At 27.2% G+C, this 15,762-nt stretch overlaps 3 protein-coding genes across 3 annotated transcripts; 1 reads left to right on the top strand and 2 right to left on the bottom strand.

The window, feature by feature from the left end:
- Window positions 1-984: 984 nt before the first annotated feature.
- On the bottom strand, window positions 985-1,864 carry LOC129905963 (uncharacterized). The gene is made up of 3 exons (XM_055981591.1): window positions 1,731-1,864; window positions 1,334-1,669; window positions 985-1,257 (listed from the first exon to the last, which is right to left on the bottom strand). Exons 1-3 carry the CDS (start codon window positions 1,773-1,775, stop codon window positions 1,042-1,044), a joined length of 597 nt encoding a protein of 198 aa, XP_055837566.1. The 5' UTR covers window positions 1,776-1,864; the 3' UTR covers window positions 985-1,041.
- A 3,737-nt stretch (window positions 1,865-5,601) lies between these two features.
- Window positions 5,602-6,240, bottom strand: LOC129905966 (uncharacterized). Its single transcript, XM_055981594.1, has 2 exons — window positions 5,923-6,240; window positions 5,602-5,851 (listed from the first exon to the last, which is right to left on the bottom strand). The coding sequence occupies exons 1-2, from the start codon at window positions 6,112-6,114 to the stop codon at window positions 5,663-5,665; spliced, it is 381 nt and encodes a 126-aa protein (XP_055837569.1). The 5' UTR covers window positions 6,115-6,240; the 3' UTR covers window positions 5,602-5,662.
- Window positions 6,241-10,832: 4,592 nt separating this feature from the next.
- LOC129905964 (protein TsetseEP-like) lies at window positions 10,833-11,744 on the top strand. The gene is made up of 3 exons (XM_055981592.1): window positions 10,833-10,994; window positions 11,066-11,356; window positions 11,416-11,744. Exons 1-3 carry the CDS (start codon window positions 10,959-10,961, stop codon window positions 11,530-11,532), a joined length of 444 nt encoding a protein of 147 aa, XP_055837567.1. The 5' UTR covers window positions 10,833-10,958; the 3' UTR covers window positions 11,533-11,744.
- The last annotated feature ends 4,018 nt before the right edge of the window (window positions 11,745-15,762 follow it).

Below are 15,762 nucleotides of genomic sequence, written 5' to 3'. Positions count from 1 at the left end.
AAAATTAAAAAAAAAAAAAAAAATTATTAACCCGTTTTCAAAAATTTGATTTTTTAAGAAAATTGAATCCCAATTCCAATGAATTAGTCAAAAAAAAATTAATTTTTTTAATCCAAAACTGAAGATTTTTAAAATTTGTATTCTAATATTACGGCTACTTTGCCGCTTTTTAATAAGAAAAAAAACGGTTCTATAACAGGTACCCTTATTAACGGTTAAAAAATTATATTTTTTTATTTCAAAAGTAGGACTTTATTAGATAATTTGTATGGTAACGCAATGGAGCAGTAACGCATTCAGTCTTTATTAAAACTTTTTTTTTTTTATTTTTTTTTTTTATTTTTTTTTTATTTTTTTATTTTTTTTTTATTTTTTTTTTTTTTATTTTTTTTTAGCATTCAAACTACATATGTATGTACAAAAATAATAATAATACAAATTTCGTCTCTACTTATCTCCCAAATGCGGTTACTCAGTGGTCACGCAATTAATATTCGCACCTCTTTTAGGGACGTTCAAGCTATTATTTTGCGTAGCATATTCTTCCGGACCAATGGCTATCATTTATTTAAAAATTTACAATAAGTCGAACTAAATGCGCTGCATTAAGTTGAACTACTGTAACTTTTAGTTTTTTTTTTTTACATAGTAACGCAGTTTAATTAAACTTTTATTCACTCCTAGACGTACATCTTACATGTTTTAAAATATTTAAAAGAGATCAAGACACTCAGCAAATTCCAATCGAATGAAGTTTTAACATAAACGGCCACTGTGGCGTATGTGTAATATTTTTTTTTCAAAAACATTTTTTTTTCTTACTAAAAAGATTATAAGACCAGTTGAACTTCGTGGATAATGTTAAAGCCTAAGAGAGTACAAACAGAAATAGGTACCTAATCATGAATATTTGTAAAAAAAATTTTTGTACTGTTACTGTTATGCGTTCTTAAATTAAAGAAGGTAGATTCAAAGAAAATCATATTTATACTTTTTGACCGTATTTTTATTTCTCTCTGACAAATTTTATAAATCACTGAATCAATCTGAACTATATTCCTCAAATTTTGTTTTGCCTTTGATGCAAGATTTAAGCTCACCGAAAGCTTGATCACTTTCTCTTTTAGCCTTATTCACTGCTTCGATAACGCAACTGTGTTCTTCAGATTCTATTAGATGAACCAAAGCAGCATTTTCTGAAATAACCAGTTTAGATTTGTGTTTGATGAATTCCATTAGCTGTCTGTTAGTTTCAGCCTGTCAAAAAAAAAAAAAAAAAATTAGTAATAAGGTTAAGAGAGTAAATATTATTAAGGAATAGTGAAAATCCTACATTATTTTTCAGACACACAAAGTATTCCAATCCTTTTTGGTTAGAACAATTTTCCAATGAATCAGTAATCTTTTTAATTTCTGCTGCAATATCTGTACGGTTCAGTTGAGCAATTGCTTTATCTTTTTCCTTATCGCCATCTTTTACACAAATATTGGAGTTTTCCTTTGCTTTGAGTGCCAATGAGTTGATCAATGGCAAAAATCCATTATAGCATTCCAAATGAGCTCTATTCGATTTCATCATTCCAACACTTTCCAATTTTTCAGCAACATGAGAAATGACAGCAGAATGAGCCTTTTCACCTTTCTGGTGGCTACTGGATGCCAAAGAGGCCTAAATTTTAAACGAAAAGATTGTAAAACGGTTTTCCTAATGACAAATAAAATATCCTTACATTCAACAGACAGAAAATGGTGGCTAAAACAATAATGCACTTCATTGTTTTTAGTTTATTTTTTTGTTTCGTTAAATCATTGATAAGTAAATTGAACTTGAAATTGTTCAAAGGTTCTAGGAAATTCAAAGGTTTTTATAGCTTCTTCTTATACTTATACAATTTGAAGTGCCTTCTTGAAACTAATTTCGATTTCAAGATAAAAATTGCAACAAAATTAATTGGGGAACATACTTCACTAATTTGAATGTTTGAATAAGCACTTTTCTATCTCTAGTGTATTGGCAAAATTTCTTATCAAAATTAATTGAGTTTATGATGGTTCTAAGACTAAAAAAAATCATCGTATGCTACTACTGAATTTAAGATTGCAATTATTTACATAATTCTAGAGACCAATGAAAAATTAGAATAACCTGATGATTGGATGTTAAAGAAATTGTTTCAATCAAAACGAGTTTGCTTATGTTAAGCATCATCAATTGTGAGAAAAACATATTTAAACACCCAAAGTAACTTATTATCCGTTTTTGCTAATATGTTCAAAGAAAATGGAGTCACTTTTTCGTGGATGCCGCCATGGTTCATCGATTTATAAGACGTTATCACGTCAAAAACTCCAGAAAAGTACATGAACATTAGGGTGGGTCAAAAAAAATCGAAATTCGTTTTTTTGATTTGGTACTCCGAAAAATCGATTGCTAGACCCCTCTAGAATATACACAACAAATATGAGCTCTTTATATTAATGGGAAGGTCCTCCGCTTTGCAATTTTCCATTTTGACATCAAGCTTCTACTAAAAAAAAATATTTTTTTTATTAATTGACTTTTTAGCAAATTTCTTTTCATATTCTTGTAGGAAATTGAACGCTCTACAAAAAAGGCTTTATACACTTTTTTCGTTTATCTAACCGTTGAATAGATATTTGAGGTCCAAAAATCGAGAAAATCTTTAAAAATTTAAATATAAAATGTTTTTATATTTTTTTTTAACTTTGACCTCGAATATCTTTAGAATGGTTAGATTAATGAAAAAAGTTAATAAGACCTTTTTTGTGGAGCAATCAATTTCCAACAAGAATATGTCTTGCGCGTTTGATTATTATAATTTTTCAATTTGTTACAAAATTAAGAACAAAAAACGAATTTTTAAAGATTTTCTCGATTTTTGGACCTCAAATATCTATTCAACGGTTAGATAAACGAAAAAAGTGTATAAAGCCTTTTTTGTAGAGCGTTCAATTTCCTACAAGAATATGAAAAGAAATTTGCTAAAAAGTCAATTAATAAAAAAAATATTTTTTTTTAGTAGAAGCTTGATGTCAAAATGGAAAATTGCAAAGCGGAGGACCTTCCCATTAATATAAAGAGCTCATATTTGTTGTGTATATTCTAGAGGGGTCTAGCAATCGATTTTTCGGAGTACCAAATCAAAAAAACGAATTTCGATTTTTTTTGACCCACCCTAATGTTCATGTACTTTTCTGGAGTTTTTGACGTGATAACGTCTTATAAATCGATGAACCATGGCGGCATCCACGAAAAAGTGACGCCATTTTCTCCCGTTCCACCTGAAATTTTAAGCAGTGCGGCAAAAATTTCGATTAAAAATTAAGAATAAACTATTGGAGATACAAAAATTTTATAGCTTATTTGAAAGATAATAACCTAAAGTTGAATACTAATTTCTTTTAATAGGGTAAAAAGGGGTAAAACAAAATTTCTAAAAAGTGGCTATTTTTTAAAACGTGACGTTGTAAAAACTTTAATTTTTTCTTAAATATATAGATGAATTTATTGTAAGACTGATGGTATTGGAAAAATTTCAAAACCAAGTTATAAATCTTTTTTTAAATCTTAAATATGAAGTAGAACTTTGGCAAAGTAGTGATTATAGGTAGGGGAATTTTTATTGACAATTTCAAAATTTCCATTCAAAAGATATTGAAAAAAAAGATGAAGGGTCTAACGGATATAACGGATTTTTTTTTAAGTCTCAGCGTTTCGAAATATGAATTTTTGAAAAACAATTACTTTTTTAAGGGGTATTTTCAGGTTAGTTTTTAGCAATTTTTGTAGCGTTCAAAAAATCTCAAACTTATACAACATATAGTTTATGGTCAACCGCATGTATGTGCAAAAATTGGTATTCTTAAATGATTTTATACCGAAGGACGGGAAAAACAAGTTTTCTCGTCTCAAGTTTTTGACCATTTTTAACCGTTTTTTTATTTTTATCTTTTTTTCTTCAACAGATAAATAAATAAAATTTATACTGTAGATAGATAATAGGCAGGACTATACTTGTGCATTTCAATCAATTTCGTATTCACAATTTTGAAATAACGGTAAAATAAAGTTCTATTTTTCAACAAGTTCTTTCTTTTGATCCAGAGTGGATAAGTATTTTATTTAACTTCGCTGAGCATGCTGGTAATATTACCTTTCATTTGATATATCACACATTATGGTACATTTACTACAAGCTACACAAAGTTTAATTGAAAATTTCAGAAATACCTCAAAATACCTGCGGAGATCTGTTGCCCATGACCAGAAACCAGTGTGGGAAGAAGTACCGTATTCTCAGTTTTAAATTTCGATATGATTTGCTTTAAAAAATTCTTACATTTTTTGTAGGCATCGTAGAAATGTGATTAAAGCGTCATATAAAAGGTGAAATAATAAGCTTCCAGATGATATTTTAGGTTGTCATTTAATAAAATGAACTTCAATGAAATTGAAAAAAAGAAGACTGATTTTTTTTGCTTTTTTTATGAAAATTGATTGGGTTCAAAATATTTTTGATCTTTTTGTAGATGTCGTGCAGACATGGTTAATATGAATATTTTTAGCTTAAATAATAGGCTTTCAGATGGTATACAATTTATTTTTAAAAATGGATTTAATGGTGTTGGAAAAATTATAGTTTTCAATAAATTATTTTTATACCTTTTACGCATTATAAAAATCTAAATATAGCTTTATTTTTTAGAAAAACTATCAAACTTTTTAATGGCGTCGTAATTTTTTTTGTAAGCTTTTCATGTAAAAAATTGATATAATGGGAAAAGAAAAGAAAAAAGGTAGTTTTTTTTTAGCTTTTTCTTGTAAATTATGATAGGAATCAAAAAGTTATTCCATTTTGCTACAAAAAATACTGATATAAATCTTTAGCTTAAGTACTGTACTATAAGATTTATTAGATATCTTATACATTTTTTTCACAAAAAAGTTGATAAATAAATAATTTTTAGATCATTTTTTTAAACAAAAGCACACAACTTGTTTTCTTATGACGTACGTAAACCGGACGTAAAGCGGCTTAACAGACAACCACTTTTTTGAGTGTAAAACCTTTTGAAAAGACGTTTTATTGTAAAATTTAATAACACATCTGAAATTGATATTTTTGTAAGTTGTTTCTGGTTGTACTCGCTTTGTTTTGAAATTTTCCAATTTTTGTTCGCAAAATTTTCAAAAATGGACCAAAAAACCTTTTTTACCTTTTCGAAGATTGAATATTTGAAAAATTGTTCCGGATTCTAGTTTCTAAAAGTTGTAATTCACAAGTTTAAAAAAATTCGAACCATTATTTCAAAAAATTAAAGTCGTTTGTGTATTCTTCTATTGGAAATTTAAAAATAAAAAAAAAAAATAAGAATATATTGATACTCCAAAATTTTAAACTCAAAAAAACTTGCCTTCAATAATTCATTAACTTGTGTACCTAAATACTTAAACTAAATTGAACCCAACATTTGTCAAAAATTATCAGGGCTCCAGATTCTCGTGCAACAATTTGAAGGTTACTTATTACCCATTGAGTGCTTTTAAATAGTTGTTATTTAAAATAAAAGCTCCAACAGTTTCAGAGTTAATTATTTTTATATTTCATAAATTTATCAGAGCCTTTTGAGTACATCTTAATCATTTATAGTTTCTTACATTAGAAAGACAACTCTCTAAGTTTCTAAATGCTCCTGACGTTTTATCTTGACTCCTGCTAACGGCTCTTCGTATGCAATTTTGTTTTTCGTCTTCAATTCGCCTTTCTCTCTCAGTAGATGAATCAAATCTTGAAGAAATTCTATCAACAATTTCCCGATCAATTCGAATCTGAAAAATAAAAAAAGAAGGTTTAAAAATAAATATTCTATATCATTATTTTTATACAAGTTGAATCTTACAACATTATTAAGACATTCCGAATATGGTAGATGATTAGAACTCGTGGTACAATTGCTTACGGAATCCTTAAAACGTTGAACCTCTTCAAACATTTCCAAACGACTTCTTTTTAACAACGCAACTTCATTGTTCCTTTGATGATTCGCCATTACAATACACCGTCGAGAAGCTATTCTAAGTTCATTGCTCATAGGATTGATGATTGGATTGAATAATTCAAAACACTTATTGTAAATTGATCTGTTTCGCAGTTTAATTGCATTTGAATAGCTGTTAGGATGTAAATAGCCATTAGCTTCTAACGCCTAGAAAGAAACTTTTTATTTTTTTTTATTTAAGTTTTTTTTTTTTGTAAAATTACCAAAACACCAACAAACAAAACAATTAAGCTCTTCATTTGGAAGTAACTTTCAAAATAAAGAAGGTACAAAAAATGACAATTGAATCAGTCAACAGTTGTGCAGTTTGGAACAAAGAGAATTACAAATAATTTCCGGACATTTTCACGGGATCAGCAAAAATTAAATTGTTTTTATTTATTTATGTGTCAAGAAGAATCAAGACAGCCACCATGACTTATGGTAGATAAACATAATTTATGGATGATGTTATGTCGAGTAAAGTCTCAAGGTTATAATGAAAGTTTTATAACTCTATCTTCATTAGGTATGTATTTGAATACCACTTTGAGTTTTGGTTAAAGAACAATTTTTAAAAGCATTAATTGATTTCAAATGAAAAGAAGGCTCTTGAAAGTTCCAAAAAATTGATTCGCTGAACAGTTAGAGCTTAATTTTAAGGATAATTTTATCCTTGAACAGGATTATAACAAATAAAATGGAACAGTTAAGAGATTTCCTAAAGACATGCAACAAGGCCAAAACTATTATTCTAAGGGCCAGTTTGTTCACAGTCGATCATCTTTTAAACAATTTTATTATTCCATAGAAAAATCCTTGATTAAAAGATAACACAGGTCGACAAAAATAAAAATATTTTTTGTGCTTGCGTTTAATTTGCACTTTTTGCGTTCATGGTAAACCAAAACAATAGATAATCACCTTTGCCCCTTCTAAGATTCGCTTTTGTAGTGTTGGGAGCAAAAATACAATTTTCATACCCTGTGAGTCTAACTCGAGTTTTATGAGCTATAGTGCAAGAACCGTGCATTGAGCAAAAAAACTGTTAAGGTATAAAATGTAGATAATTGAAAGATTTACATTTTTGCTAAAGCATTTTACTCCACTTAAATTATAAGAAAAAAGTTATGATGAATACAAGGGTTTTTTTGCTCTGAAAACCCTGTTTTTTTTAGTTCAAACTGTAATATTTTTTGATTAAACTTCAACTTTGGAAACTTATATACGTTTTTAAAAACAGCAATACTGGGATAAGTTTTGAAAATAATAACCAGAGTCACACAATACAAATTTGTTTCGTCTTGTTGCTCTGAAATACAAGTAAGAAATTGAGTTTTTACGAAACTTGGAACTGTTAATTAATTTGCGGAAAAATGGTGTATGAAATAAAAAATATTTTTATTAATTAATTTGTTCTTATTGTTAAGCAAATGTTTTATTGAAAGAATTGTAAAAAACAAAAATCAATTATGGGCAGAGGAAGTAAAATTCTGTTGCAAAGTAGGGAAATTTCACAAGAACTGCATATTGAATCGAAAACCGTAAGGATTTGGGCTGAACAAGCTACCAAATTCTGAGAGATCTTAAGTTTCGTTTGATCCATTAGACACCCTGTATAATATATACAGTGTATATGCAACAAAATTATAAAAATACTATGCAAACAAATTAATTTAATGTTTCAATAAATAAAGAATGTCAATATGAACTAGTTTGGCTACAGTTTGGATACAGTTATTTTTGTAAATTAAAAATACCATCAGAGTAAATTACTTTTACCATAAATATTGAAAATAGAAGGTATCAAATCAAGCTCCCATTTGACAAAAATTCGAACAAAACGAAAATTTCGATTTAATTTTTCTTTTTTCTACTTAATTTTCTTCATTTTTTTATTTTTCTGAATATGTATATGAAAACAGCATTAAAAATTCATAAAAAAATATTTTTAATAAAATTTAATAAAACCTTAAAAAAGAAGATAAAATTTGTTATTAAATTTTACAAAAACGTCTTTTCAAAAGGTTTTACACTCAAAACAAAGTAGATATCCAATTTAATTTCTTAAATGACAAAAGAATTTTTAAGGAAGCATAGTTTTTCGAAATTTTGAACCCGTTTTTGTAAGAAATAAAATGCACGACTGGGTTGCACATACTTGCTCTTACAATACAAATACTAAAATTTCTGAGACTTTTATAAAAAAAATTTGGTTAATGTATAAATATTGTCCACGCTTGTATGGGAAAAATAAAATTTTCAAAAAGTGGTCGAGCCACTCCCTAGTTTGGTTCCACATCCTATTGGTATCATACTGTAGAATTTTCTGCCTCCTACTTCATATAGATATGGAAAAATTGTATTTTTTTTTGGAAATACCTAGTTAAACAAATAAAATTGTATTTTTTTTTTAAGTATAAAATTGCTTGAAAGTTGTAGTTGTTGTACTTATTCTGAAAAAAATATCGAAATAATAATTTCTGGTGCCACTTCCAGGTAAATTCCTCATCAGATTACACGGCTGTTTATTGAGGACTTTATATTTTTAATTTTTGCTTATAAATGATTAAATATTGCTCAATTTTTGTTAGAGAGAAATATTTTATATGTTTTATAAAGACAAGTAAAATTGAAATAAATAATATAAAATATTTTCAAAAAAAAAAAAAAACTGAAAAAAGTCAAGATTACGTACAAAACCTAAACATTGAACTATTACACTGGTTTACAAGGTTTTTGTTGCTGAAACAAAAATATACTTTTCTGAAGGTTTTCAGTGTGCTGAACTCGAATCCGAAGTCAGAAACAACTAATCAGCTCCCGTTTTCGAGATATTACCGTTAGAAAATGAGTTTTTCGGACCTTATTCTTTTGTATAAGGAAAATTGTTTGAGCATATTTAGTAACGGTTTCTATAAGAACTGTTTTCCATCTTTCGACACCTGTTTAAATCTTTTCAATATCTTTTGTATTGCCCGAGATATCTTCTTCATATATCATAAAGGAGATAATGACGTTATAAAATTTATAAAAATACCAAACAACTGAGGATATCTCGGGCAGTTAAAAAGATATCGGAAAGATTTAAACAGATTTAAAAAGGTGGAAAATAGTTCTTGTGAAAACCGTTACTAAATATGATCAAACAATTTTCCTTATATAAAAGAAGTAATGCATTTTCTAACGGTAATATTTCAAAAACGGGAGCTGATTAATTTTTTTTTTACTTCGGATTCGAGTTCAGCACACCGAAAACCTTCAGAAAAGTTTAATTTTTTTAACCAGTGTTATCAGCACCCTCTTGCGCTGAAGGTACCGACTTGAAATTTCACAACGTTAAAGATATATGTAGATAAGCGGAACAAATTTAACTGGTAGTCCGCAGAAAAATCGAAAAAAAAAAAATATTTTTTTGGGCCACCCCTATGTATATTGAAATAAAAAAAAATGAAAAAATTTTTCAAAAAAATCAAAGTTTTTTAAAAATCCAAAAAATACTAAATTTTGTTTTTGATTTAGGTATGTTTGGGTAGTAAAAATGATTTTGCACAAAAAAATTCGTTAAAATAAAACCAACAATTTAGGAGATACCTAGTCAGAAATTAAAAAAAAAATTGAGGTGTCGTTAATAGAGATTTTTGAAAAAACTTTTTTCATCAAAAGATAGACCTTGTATCAAAACTAATACCTGAATTTTTTATATCAAAATCGTAGTAGCCATTTTTAAGTTCTTTAAAATTGCTATATGACAGTTGCCGTTATTTTTGGTCCAAAAAAATCAATTCCAAAAACCCCTCCCCTCCAAAAACTGCTATATGAAAGCAATTTTTTTGTTTTGTTCGGTTCAATTTTTTTTTTTGTTCACTTTAGCCTCGTAAGCAGCTGAAGTGAAACGAAATTTTCAATACAAAAATAACAAAACGAAATTTTGAACGAAAAATTCGTTACGCTTTTTTTTCCTTTCAAATTAAAATCATGCAAAGTGGCTTTAAATTAATAATTAAAATTCATACTCTTTTAAACGATATTTTTCCAAGAATCAAAAACATGATGTCAACAAAAGACGAACGTTTGAACTTTTTTATTTACAAAAACGCGGGAAATTATCTACCAAAACAAAATAGTGTATTGTATAGAGTTCTATAACCTTAGAATTCAGCTTAAAGGCAATGTTATTTTTTATAGTGTAAACAGGATGATTTGGTTTTGTCAGCATATTCAGCTAATGTGGATGAACTGAGTTTGAGTTCATAATATTATACATTTTGTTGTTAAAAAATATCCAATTGCAATTTCAGCGATATCAACAAAGCTGTCGTTTATTTTTTATCACATATTTGTTCAGTGCTGGATTTATCAATGAGAGCTATTTTACCACTAAGAAAGGGCCGTGGCATCTTTAAAATGGAATTAGTAAACATCGGCTTATCATCATCTTAACGAAATATTTAGGGAATCTAAGTTTGAAAACGTTTCAGGTTTATTAAATTTATTTTGTTAAGTTACTTTCAAGGCTTTATTTACTTTTTTCGAGAAGTTTTAGCCTTATGCAAAATCACTTCGATTTTTTTATTTACAAAGAAGTCTAAAAATTATTTTTTAATTAATTAAAATTAAGTTACAATTACGAGAACATTTCGGAAATAGTTGCCTTTATAGTTGAAGTTTTATAAATGAATTGTAAAATTTTTACAAAAGGCCTTAGGTTCTTCAAAACGCTAAATACAGCCCTGATAAGACCTTAATAAATTACAATTAATAAACCTGATACGTTTTGAAGTTTAGTATCCCAGAATATTTCATAAAGAAGCTATGATAAGCCGATGTGTTCTTTGGGCAGCAATCTCACAGTAATCTCACTCTCAGCTTTTTAAAAATCATTTAACTTTTCGAAAATGAGAACCATTCTATGGATTTTTATTACATTGAGTGTAAGTTTTTTTTGTTATCAATTCAAATTTAAATAACGAGAGTTATAATATAATATAATAAAATAATTAAGGTGGTTCATGCTAATAAAAGTGAAGAAGATGATCAAAGTCCTAAAAATAATTCGGTTCATTTGGATTGTTTTGACGTATTTATCCCCTTGATTGATCGTTTATCGAATGAGGCTAAAAATGCATCTGATAATTGTGTCAACACAGCTAATGCCGACAAAGAAAGGGAATTGACTTCAATCAAAAACACTCGCACTGAATTACATTCCGAAGTTAAACGAATTAAAGAAACTTTAACACATTGTTCGTCAAGAAGTGATCATTTGGGATATTTTGAATGTCTAAATGGAATTGTAAGTTTTTTAAAAAAATATTTTATTACTTCAAACAACTTTTGAAATTTGTTTTTCAGGTTGAAGTTGACAGAAAAATTGTTGCAGACATTGCAGTGAAATCATCTCAATATTCTACAAAAGTCAAACAAATTGAAGAACAGGAAATAAAATGTTTTCGAAATTCAGTTCTCTAATTGAAAGATAAAATTTCAAATGGTATTCATAATTTACAATATTGTTTGATGTCAGAAAATAGTGCCGGAGAACATTTAAGGCATCATGGTCATAACAGTGTTACCGAAGCGCCCAATGATATTTTGAGACGAAATCTTTATCATACGACTGCAACAACAACAACTCCATTTCCTGAAATGAATTACGATGATGACGATTATAATAATTATTGAAATTTTAATATAATTTAAAATATAGTTTAATTGTTTGACTACTTATTAAGGTGGGTCGTTTTTGGTTTTTTTTTTCGAATTTCAAATCGTAATAGCGCGGAAAAGTTGTGAATGGTGAAGACTAAGAAGGGGTTAAAAAAAATTAAAATCCGTTAATATCTTCAATCCGCGCCTCGGCTCTAAAGCTTGAAAAAATATTAAAAATATGGTATTTTTACAAAAAAAATTTAAACACCCTAACATCTTTTTTTTTTAATAAAATAGCTTTGGAAAACTTTTATATTAGCTAAATATTAAGTAGAAAAAAAAAAAATGTTCAAATTGGGTAAGGACTTCCGGTCGCAAATGCGTTTTGAAATTTGTCAAAATATGGCAAAATTCTTATTTTTACAAATTTTTTTTTAATGGTTTAGACTATTTGGTAATTTATTATTTTTACCAAATTTGAAGTAAAAATGAAGTTGACACTATCAGTGAATGCTATGAACTCGTTAAAGATTTGAAAATCTGTTGGTCAAGAGGGATTTGACTATGTATCATTCTCCTCGTCGCACAGTTGTGCTTTATGGCGTCAAAAATCATTTACACGGCCATTTTTTGACGAAAAGTCATGAAATTTGGGACACTGAAGCATATTAATCTTCCAACTTTTATTTTTTCAAAATGTTGGTTTCCAAATTGGCGGACAAAATAAGCGTTTATAGAATTTTCTTTTACAAAACTGAATATAAGCTAGAAATTTAGCTAAATTGATGTCAAAAAGTTCTACGCTCTTGGATTTGTTTAGAACTGTTCATATACAATGAAAAACAAAATTAAAAAAATTTTAAACAAAGACCAAAACGTACCAAAGTAGTAAAAAACACTTTATACCCTTTTTATGCTATTTCTTGGATTTTTTGATTAAATTAGCACATTTTTTACATCTTTCCTATTTATTTTCATATAAACATATGTAGTTGCCAAATATATACTGCCAAAATAATCAACTTTATGTGAAAATAAATACATATGAAAGATGTAAAAAATTTGATAATTTAATCAAAAAATTTAAGAAATAGCATCAAAAGGGTGTACATTAACTTGGTAGAATTTTTTTCAATATTAGTTTCCACACCAAAGTAGTACGTTGAGCTAGCGGGGTTAACGAGGCTAAATTTGGGGGCCCTTTTTTATTCTTATTTTTCTTGTTAAGAAAACAAATTGTTTTTTTTATATATTTTTATTTCTTTTTTTAGTTACAGTCCACGCTACGCGAAAATTGGTTGGAGGAAAATTCGAATAAGAAGAATTAATATAGTTAGGTAATATTTGTTCTTCAAACGTTTTCATTGAAAATGGTGAAAAATGGTGTTCGACCCAGAAAGAAACGACTATTATTGGAAATCGGACAACTTTTTTAAAAAATTATCGCACTTAAAGGATATATTTCCCATATAATATTTTTAAGGTATTGAAATTTAACCGAAAACGGTTCTAACGATTTTAATAAATAGCTTTTTTTGGATAAGGGGTCATATGCATAAAAAATAGTAAATGCTTTTACTTGAAAAATTCTAAAGTATGAACGTTTTTTGTCGTACTCTGATATATGGTCAAATCTTCTTAAACCAAAAACATAACGTGCTGCATTATTTAAAGCGACATTAAGCCTTCTCCTACTATTTTTTTTTGCATACTGGCCAAGGTCTATCCTTAAAAGTTTTTTTTTTATTTCAAAAATCAATTTACTAACGTGCCATTTTCTTAATACAAAAATTGGAATAATTATTTTGACAAAATCAACATTTCTCGAACTGATGAGAATTATCTGTAACGGTTAAGGATAAAACAAGGAAGTTGAAGGTTATGTAATATGAATTTTTATGGTTCCGTAAAAATTTGATTTTTTTAAAAATAATTTTTCGAAAAAGGCACAGTGATATTTTTTTTTAAGTTTTAGTTTAAGGTGTTTATAAATAACTTCTACTAAAGTATGTACAGAACAACTGCATGGCAAATACACTTATATCACTAAATATCAAGAATCTACTGCAACGTGGATCCTTTGTTATAGAGCACATGTTTGGGTATTTTTGGAATCATAGAAAAATTACAAAGGTTTTTTTTAAACGACTCTTCAGACCTCCGCAGACACAAAATTTTATGTAGGTACTTTACTCTTACTTGGAAAACGGTGTACGGTCTCTGTTTTTAACAACGCTTAAAAAAAAAACTTTATTGTTTTTAAATATTCGTCAAATTTCTTACAATTGTGACTATTAGACTATTAAATGTTCATAGCTGATATAATTAAAAATAAAAATATATATTTAATGTAAGTAGGTACATGGTACACATTTTGCTTAGTTTTTTTTTACAATGCAGAAAAATTTTTTTTTTCAAAAAAATTTTTACTTTGAACGCAAATATTTTTCATTTGCAATAACATTTTTTGTTAATGCAAAATATTTTATGTTGCAATAAAAAAATTTTTAATGCAAGTTTTTTTTTTATTTGCAATAGGTAAATATTTTTACTAATTTCAAATGGATTTTTTTTTCATTGATATATTCACAACCCACAAAGTTTTATTTCGGTACTTCAGTAAAAAGTAATATTAAATATTTGTTTAAGGAAGTTTCTACTCCCTAATGCCCCTTCACTTGATCAGCACCAACAAAAAATTGTGTTGTCATCCAAATTTCATATGTGCACAAATAGACCAGGGCCCTATTTCACCAACTTACAAATTTGTAATTACAAGTAATTTTCACAATATTTGTGAAAAAATCGATTAATTTTGTTTCACCAGTTTCTTGTGATCACAAAATTGTACTTGTAATCTACAATTTTAAATTTGTGAAAAAATCCATTTCCTGTTTCACCAAAACTTGTATTTTACAAGTAACAAATTTGTGAGCTTTCAAGTTTCTTGTGGGTTTCTGTTTCACCAAAAAAAGAACAGTTACAAGTTTCTATTTATTTGTGAAAAATTTTTACAAGAGTCAAGACGTATGTCATTTTTGTTACAAGTTTGTAAAAACCATATTTAGAGTGATTAAAGTGTTTAAAATGGCCTTACGCCGAAGGCCATTATTATTATTTTTAGAAAAGCTATGTTATTATTATTCAGGGTTGTAAAAATGCATTTGAATTAAAAAAAAAAATCATTTATTGCAAGTAAAAAAATTTCATAATGAAAAAAAAATTGCATTAAAAAATTTTTTTTATATTATATTTGCATTAAAAAAAAAATATTTATTGCAAATAAAAAAAATTTGCTTTAAAAAAAATATTATTGCAACTGAAAAATATTTGCATTGAATATTATATTTTTATTGAAAATAATATTTTTATTGCAAATAAATATATTTTGCATTACAAAAAAATTATATTACAAATACCTAAAACATTTTCTGTATTAAAAAAAATAGATGCAAAATGTATGTACTAAATATTTTTTTTAATATTCGTCGAATCCCTTACACTTTTGACTTTTTGGCCTTAGATAAGGTTCAATAGTATAGGTAGTTGAAATAACTAATGTAGGTATGGTCAGATACCCAAAATTGTAAGAAATTCACCGAATATTAAGAAAATGTATTTAATGCACACACATTTTGCCTTGATTTTTTTCTATTAAGAAAATTTTTTATTTGCGATACAATTTGTTTTTAGTATACATATTTTAATTTGCAATAAAATTTTTTTTTTTCAATCCAAATATTTTTCAGCTGCAATTTTTTTTAATGCAAATTTTTTTTTGCAATAAAGCAACAAATATTTTTTTTTAAGGCAAGTATTTTTAAGTTGCAATATTTTTTTAAATGCAATTTATTTCAGTTGCAATCAATATTTTTTTAATGCATTTTTTTTTATTTGTAATAAATATTTGTTTTTTTTTTAAATTTGTAATGGAAAACAAATGCTTTAAAAATTGGTATAGCATTTGTGTTTCAAATCGAATGAAAACATCACAAAATATCTGTTGAAAAAATTTTCCTGATTGCTATAACCTACCTCTTAAGTATGAAA

The sequence above is a fragment of the Episyrphus balteatus genome, chromosome 1, assembly GCF_945859705.1.
Source record: "Episyrphus balteatus chromosome 1, idEpiBalt1.1, whole genome shotgun sequence".
In the NCBI taxonomy this organism is placed as follows: domain Eukaryota; kingdom Metazoa; phylum Arthropoda; class Insecta; order Diptera; family Syrphidae; genus Episyrphus; species Episyrphus balteatus.
This window is presented reverse-complemented; position numbering and strand designations above follow the sequence as displayed.

What these genes read in the sequence shown, in the direction of transcription:
- LOC129905963 (XM_055981591.1), bottom strand. Translation starts at nt 1,775, where the DNA reads ATGAAGTGCATTATTGTTTTAGCCACCATTTTCTGTCTGTTGAAT. An exon ending in CCATTTTCTGTCTGTTGAAT is followed by an intron (nt 1,670 to 1,730) that starts GTAAGGATATTT and finishes TTTAAAATTTAG; the next exon opens with GCCTCTTTGGCATCCAGTAG. An exon ending in TTGTGTGTCTGAAAAATAAT is followed by an intron (nt 1,258 to 1,333) that starts GTAGGATTTTCA and finishes TTTTTTTGACAG; the next exon opens with GCTGAAACTAACAGACAGCT.
- LOC129905966 (XM_055981594.1), bottom strand. Translation starts at nt 6,114, where the DNA reads ATGAGCAATGAACTTAGAATAGCTTCTCGACGGTGTATTGTAATGGCG. An exon ending in CGGAATGTCTTAATAATGTT is followed by an intron (nt 5,852 to 5,922) that starts GTAAGATTCAAC and finishes TTTATTTTTCAG; the next exon opens with ATTCGAATTGATCGGGAAAT.
- LOC129905964 (XM_055981592.1), top strand. Translation starts at nt 10,959, where the DNA reads ATGAGAACCATTCTATGGATTTTTATTACATTGAGT. An exon ending in GGATTTTTATTACATTGAGT is followed by an intron (nt 10,995 to 11,065) that starts GTAAGTTTTTTT and finishes AAAATAATTAAG; the next exon opens with GTGGTTCATGCTAATAAAAG. An exon ending in TTGAATGTCTAAATGGAATT is followed by an intron (nt 11,357 to 11,415) that starts GTAAGTTTTTTA and finishes TTTGTTTTTCAG; the next exon opens with GTTGAAGTTGACAGAAAAAT.